This window comes from Doryrhamphus excisus, chromosome 2, assembly GCF_030265055.1.
Source record: "Doryrhamphus excisus isolate RoL2022-K1 chromosome 2, RoL_Dexc_1.0, whole genome shotgun sequence".
NCBI lineage: Eukaryota > Metazoa > Chordata > Actinopteri > Syngnathiformes > Syngnathidae > Doryrhamphus > Doryrhamphus excisus.
Genome location: NC_080467.1, coordinates 13,487,537 through 13,494,296, shown reverse-complemented (window position 1 = coordinate 13,494,296; position 6,760 = coordinate 13,487,537). Strand labels below are relative to the sequence as shown.

General features: G+C 37.7%; 1 protein-coding gene across 1 annotated transcript; it reads left to right on the top strand.

The window, feature by feature from the left end:
- Nucleotides 1-50: 50 nt before the first annotated feature.
- On the top strand, nt 51-6,494 carry gfi1b (growth factor independent 1B transcription repressor). The gene is made up of 7 exons (XM_058063301.1): nt 51-838; nt 1,274-1,356; nt 1,470-1,634; nt 1,729-1,949; nt 3,422-3,559; nt 5,357-5,522; nt 5,807-6,494. The coding sequence occupies exons 2-7, from the start codon at nt 1,281-1,283 to the stop codon at nt 5,983-5,985; spliced, it is 945 nt and encodes a 314-aa protein (XP_057919284.1). The 5' UTR covers nt 51-838; nt 1,274-1,280; the 3' UTR covers nt 5,986-6,494.
- Nucleotides 6,495-6,760: the final 266 nt, after the last annotated feature.

Here is a 6,760-nt window from a genome sequence, read left to right as displayed (position 1 = left end):
AGCATAACCCCTTCAATGCGATTATGGATAACAGGCATAGATATTGGATGGATGGAGATTATAAAAAACTGAACTACGGCACTGAAAAAGACTTTTCAAAGATATTCGCATTTATTGAAACATTTTTTTAAATGGAAAAAAAATGCGTACATCAAATCTGAAAGTGTCCCCCCGCATCCTTTGATTTGTCAGTGTGTGGCCCTTGGTGTCATGTGAAGAAATCTGTCAGCGGTGCTGATCAAATGCACATTACAGTGCGGTGCACACCGGCAAACAGACAATGGAAGAGTCAATAACTCATTTATTCACCCAGACTGGTTTGGTGTGTGTATCTTTGGAGGTGCTCCATTCTCATGTGACCTTCTGGCAACTTAAATCATAAACAATTTTATACAACAATTGTATGAATCACACATTAAAATGTAAAAAATGTATTATTAGAATTTGGATTTTTTTCACAATATTTTTTTCAATATAATTTGTACCAAAAAAAAATCTGCATTCAATATATCTAACTTTATCTAACTTTTTCTCACAGTTTTTCTGTTATTTGTCTCCCCCTGAAGCAGTGTACTCAGTGTAACTGTTGAAGCGGGAGGCTTCTACGCAAATGTCCTCTGCAGGTTGGCCCTCCATTGGTTGAAACCACAGTCAGATTCTCCTGCGAAATTATCTGATTGGAAATCAGGGAGGGGAGAAAAAGAAAGAGCAACAAGTGCGATGCCTCGACGCTGGTTTGCATTTGGGACTTGAAGGAAAGGATTTTTTTTTGCCACTTGCACTGTAAAGAAAAGCGACAAGGAGTTCATTTTATTTATTCCAACTTCCTGCGTTAACGGTGAGTACATACAACTTTTTAAGTTGACTTTTTAAGAGCACTTTTATGTCTTGTTAGACTTTTGTCAATATGTGTGAATATTTAGAATTTTATAACACATTATAAATCCGAATGAGTAATATTTGTCTTTCTTAAATCTTTAATTCAGTCATCTATATTCAAATATAAATATTACAAAGGATACTGGTGCATGGGTCAATTCCAATGTCAAAAAAGTGAAATTTTACACCAAAAAAATATTTTTTTTCATAATTTTGTTGAAAAAAAAACAGCAAATTTAGCACAAAGTCTTTAAAGTTGAACATAAAAACAACTTTTCTATGTTATTCAAATGTATTGTCATGCACCTGTATATGAAATATTAACAAAAATAAGTTGTGTGTTAAGGGAATGGAATTATTGGAATATATTGAAATGATATTTGTGCTTCTATAGAGTCAACATGCCTCGATCCTTCCTGGTGAAAAACAAAAGAAGCGTATCTTTTAATGTGCATAGATTGTATGAAGATGACAAAGGTGAGTTTGGAATTTCATGTCTAATTTATAGCAACCCCCCCCCCCCCCCCCCCCCCCTCAAAAAGGGTCTTATAAGCTTGTCAATCACACTCTTATTTGTTTTGGATTTGAAGGCGTCTTACCCGACTCTTCAGAAAGAGCTCAGTCTGAAGGCCAGCATTCCCAAACAGACCCCAGCCCATTAAAAAAAGAGGAGGCAGAGCTTCAATGCCTCTTATCTGTGCACTCCGAGCCCACCAGACCCCCCGTGGCTCCCTCACAGCCTTACTATCTAACAGGTGAGCTGCCGGTGCAAACATTACATTTCCCTGCAGGCTTATCCTATATTACAAATAGAAACTCTTTTTTTTTCTTCTTCTCTGTGCTCCTCAGAGCCGAAGATGGGAGAATTCCGTCCTTACTATAAACCGGCATATTCCTGGGAGCAGGTTGCTTCTTCGTATCAGTTGGGTTTCAACCCCACGGTGCTGCAGCACGCCACCAGTCTGTACAACACGCACGTCAGCCGCAGCCCACAGCACCAGCAGCCTCTGGACTGCAGCACACACTACTCCCCCAGCTCCAACACCTACCACTGCATTACCTGCGACAAGGTACATGGCTGTACTATCCTTGATATCAGTACTATCACCCTAGACCAGGGGTGGGCAAACTACGGCTTACATGCGGTACATCAAGCGTTTGAATCCGGCCCACCAGTTGCTTTCTAAGTATTTCAACTTTTAACATACAAACTGGCAACATGACGGATGTTGCCAGTCGGATGTCTTATTTCGAGTGGTTAGCGCGCAGACCTCACAGCTAGGAGACCAGGGTTCAATTCCACCCTCGTCCATCTCTGTGTGGAGTTTGCATGTTCTCCCCGTGCATGCGTGGGTTTTCTCCGGGTACTCCGGTTTCCTCCCGCATTCCAAAAACATGTTAGCTTAATTAACGACTCCAAATTGTCCATAGGTATGAATGTGAGTGTGAATGGTTGTTTGTCTATATGTGCCCTGTGATTGGCTGGCCACCAGTCCAGGGTGTACCCCGCGACCCTCGTGAGGAAAAAGCGGTAGAAAATGAATGAATGAATGAATGATGTTGTCTGATGTTTAAAGTGCTCCTGAAAAAAGGGACATGAGAACATAGAGCTGATAGTATAACACTTTTACAGATAAAATTTGACAAATATTTCAAGGAAAATTATAAGCATAAGATAGTGTTTGTGTGTGTTAAATATATGTATTTAACACATGTTCTGGCCCGCCGGACAATTTCATTCATTTTCTACCGCTTTTTCCTCACAAGGGTCGCGGGGGTGCTGGAGCCTATCCCAGCTGTTTTCGGGCGAGAGGCGGGGTAGACCCTGGACTGGTTGCCAGCCAATCACAGGGCACATATAGACAAACAACCATTCACACTCACATTCATACCTATGGACAATTTGGAGTCGCCAAATTTGCTTGCTAGCTAGCGTGAGGAAACCGGAGTACCCAGAGAAAACCCACCCAAAACTCCACACAGAGATGACCGAGGGTGGAATTGAACCCTAGTCTCCGAGCTGTGAGGTCTGCGTGCTAACCACTAGACCGCCGTGCCGCCCCCGGACAATTTTGTTAACTCAAAATATCTGCCCACCCCTGCCCCATACAAACCCTATTACTACTTTACTATTACACTTTAAAACAAAAAAAGCAACACTAGTGCATGTACACAACACAGGAAGTGAAGTCATTGCTGATGTCCTTGCGACCGTTCAATTGTGCACGTGTAAAAATGGGATGTACTTTGTAAGTATGTTTGAAATGAACTAAACATCAACTCATTCATTCTTGTCTTGAAAAAAAATCTTTGTCCAACTTTGAGGCATGATTTTGATGTTATTATTGCTGTTATTGGTCATAATATTACTGAATAACAACTCCCATTTATACTAGTTGGCCACGGGGCAAAGTTCTCACACGCTGTGCTCTATCCCAACTGCCAGTTATTCATTCATGTAAAGTGATATTTAAACATTCGATGTTAGATGTAAACATTTCACGGAACCTGAAAAGCTGTTGACATTTCAATTGTGCTTCAGGTGTTCTCAACGCCTCACGGCTTGGAGGTTCATGTCAGGAGGTCCCACAGTGGAACGAGACCTTTTGGCTGCAACATCTGCAGAAAAACCTTCGGCCATGCCGTCAGTCTAGAGCAACATATGAACGTCCACTCTCAGGTACAGCGCTCTGGTTTATTCCCAGCATGCTTTACAAGAAGCACATGTTTACACTTGCATAATTCAACATGTCCAAAGAGGAGTAGGGGGAAGCAGAGCTTATTCAATCCTATAATTTCTTCGTGTCTCAGAAATTCCTTATCAACTACTACCACAAGCTCATAGGGAAATAAAATAAAACCATAATGGCTAAATGGAGTGTGTTGATAGCTTAGTTAGTAATAACACATTGGGGTACATGACAGTAGATAGCAAAATAAATAATATCAGATAATATCATAAATAATAATATCATAAATAAATAATATCAGATAATATCATAAATAATAATATCATAAATAAATAATATCATAGCCCTGTGTAATAATATAATAATATAATAATTTCATAAATAATATCTGACACATCGGTATTCATTAAGGAATAATAAATGATTTAGTTCAGGATTAATGATTAATAATATCAGACCCCATGGTATTTGTTTAATCATAGTGAGTGACTGAATTCAGGGTAAATGATATCAGACACTCATGACATCAAAGTAAATGAATGAATTCACAATAAATGATATCAGATACGATGTTATTCATTAAGGAATGATAAATGAATTCAGCATTAATAATATCAGACACAATGGTATTCATGAAGGAATAATAAATGGTTAATTCAGGATTAATTATTAATTATATCAGACACCACAGTATTTGTTTAATAATAGTAAGTGACTGAATAATGTGAATGGTATTCACATTAAGGGTGAATAAATGAATGAATTCAGGATTAATGATATCAGACACCATGGTACTCGTTTAATCATAGTATGTGACTGAATTCAGGGCAAATGATATCAGACACTCATGACATCAAAGTAAATGAATGAATTCACAATAAATTATATCAGACACAATGGTATTCACAGTAAGGGTGAATACATGAATGAATTCAGGGTAAATGATATCAGACACTCATGACATCAAAGTAAATGAATGAATTCACAATAAATGATATCGGACATGATGTTATTCATTAAGGAATGATAAATGAATTCAGGATTAATGATATCAGACACCATGGTATTCGTTTAATCATAGTAAGTGACTGAATTCAGGGTAAGTGATATCAGACACTCATGACATCAAAGTAAATGAATGAATTCACAATAAATGATATCAGATGTGATGTTATTCATTAAGGAATGATAAATGAATTCAGGATTAATGATATCAGACACTGTGGTATTTGTTAAATAATAGCAAATGGCTGAATTCAGGGTAAATGATATCAGACACTCATGACATCAAAGTAAATGAATGAATTCCCAATAAATGATATCAGATACGATGTTATTCATTAAGGAATGATAAATGAATTCAGCATTAATAATATCAGACACAATGGTATTCATTAAGGAATAATAAATAATTAATTCAGGATTAATTATTAATTATATCAGACACCACGGTATTCGTTTAATAACAGTAAGTGACTGAATTCAGGGTAAATGATATCAGACACTCATGACATCAAAGTAAATGAATGAATTCAGAATAAATGATATCAGATACGATGTTATTCATTAAGGAATAATAAATGATTAATTCAGGATTAATTATTAATTATATCAGACACCACAGTATTTGTTTAATAATAGTAAGTGACTGAATTCAGGGTAAATGATCTAGTTTTACTGTATGTGACGTACAGGATGACATTCCTAAACACTAATAATTTCCTTCCCACCATGCTAATAACAATCAACTGTCAATCAACGATGACACTTCTTATGCGTTTGTCCAGGAGAAAAGTTTTGAGTGTAAGATGTGTGGGAAGTCCTTCAAGCGCTCCTCCACGCTTTCCACGCATCTCCTCATCCATTCCGACACCAGGCCTTACCCCTGTCAGTTCTGCGGCAAGAGGTTTCACCAGAAGTCTGACATGAAGAAGCACACGTACATTCACACCGGTATGGTCGGGCGGCCATATTTGTATGATATTTGCTAGGAATAAAATGTATCTGATGTGTGTTAGGTATCATATTGATATCGCTACTGATAAATCTGTCAGCAATGGTTATGGTTGAAGACTAAAAATGCCAAAATCTTCTTTATGGTGGAGTCTGCTGCTCCCTTCCAGCAGTGTAGCGACAAACCTGATTTTCCAGAAGCAGAGTGATTTGTATAAAGCTGCTCCTTTATACAAATAATCCAAGATTTCAAGTCGATTTTTCACCGTTTTTTTTTTTTGCAGGTGAGAAACCCCACAAGTGCCAAGTGTGTGGCAAAGCGTTCAGTCAGAGCTCCAACCTGATCACCCATAGTAGGAAACACACAGGCTTCAAGCCATTTGGATGTGACATTTGCTCCAAAGGGTTCCAACGCAAGGTCGACTTACGCAGGCATCACGAGAGCCAACACGGCATGAAGTGACGCGTCTACGTGTCTGCTTTTTTTAGTTTAGTTTCTCATGTAAGTTTAAAAAAAAAAAGAAAAGTATCGAGTTAATATATTGGAAGTTACCTGCTTTCAAGTGAGCGTGCTATGTCTTTTTGGCTTTTTGTTGTCCAGGAATCAAACCTATATATGACTTATTTGCCATTGTATTTAAATGACAAATAATACGATGTAACATGGATGGATGGTCTTTATGAGTTATTACATGCTGTTTATAGAAATGAAGAACCAACTGAAGCTGTGGTTGTTCTGTCTGTGTTCCCTGCAGGGTAAAATACATGCAGGCTGTTAGTCTAGTAAAATGTCACCATGAGTCAATACACCTCATCCTGGTTGTGCTTTCTTTCAGTCTGGAACAAGCTATACACCCTCTGACATTCATTTAAAATGAACTATTTTTGCCAAAAAAATACACAAGTTAAGTTGAGAGTCTAAATTTTCAATAGGTGTAAATACTTGTCTGTGTATATGATAGATTAATGAATAAAGTCATTTGTCCTCATTAACTATATCCCAGCTTCACAAAGGGAGTTCAAGGTTATTCCCACGCTAATTATCAAAAGCTAGCAAATGTTATTGGAGTTCCAAAGTTCTTGTACTTGGTTGGTATTATCTGCGTAGCAGAAATTGTGTGCATATTTTTGAAAACTGCACATTAATAATGTCCATTGCAATTAATTTTACATGATCCAATCGTGTCAGGTTTTTGTGTCCTATGTCCTCCAATATCCAGGATTATTCATTCATTTTC

What these genes read in the sequence shown, in the direction of transcription:
- gfi1b (XM_058063301.1), top strand. Translation starts at nt 1,281, where the DNA reads ATGCCTCGATCCTTCCTGGTGAAAAACAAAAGAAGCGTATCTTTTAAT. An exon ending in ACAGCCTTACTATCTAACAG is followed by an intron (nt 1,635 to 1,728) that starts GTGAGCTGCCGG and finishes TGTGCTCCTCAG; the next exon opens with AGCCGAAGATGGGAGAATTC. An exon ending in ATATGAACGTCCACTCTCAG is followed by an intron (nt 3,560 to 5,356) that starts GTACAGCGCTCT and finishes GCGTTTGTCCAG; the next exon opens with GAGAAAAGTTTTGAGTGTAA.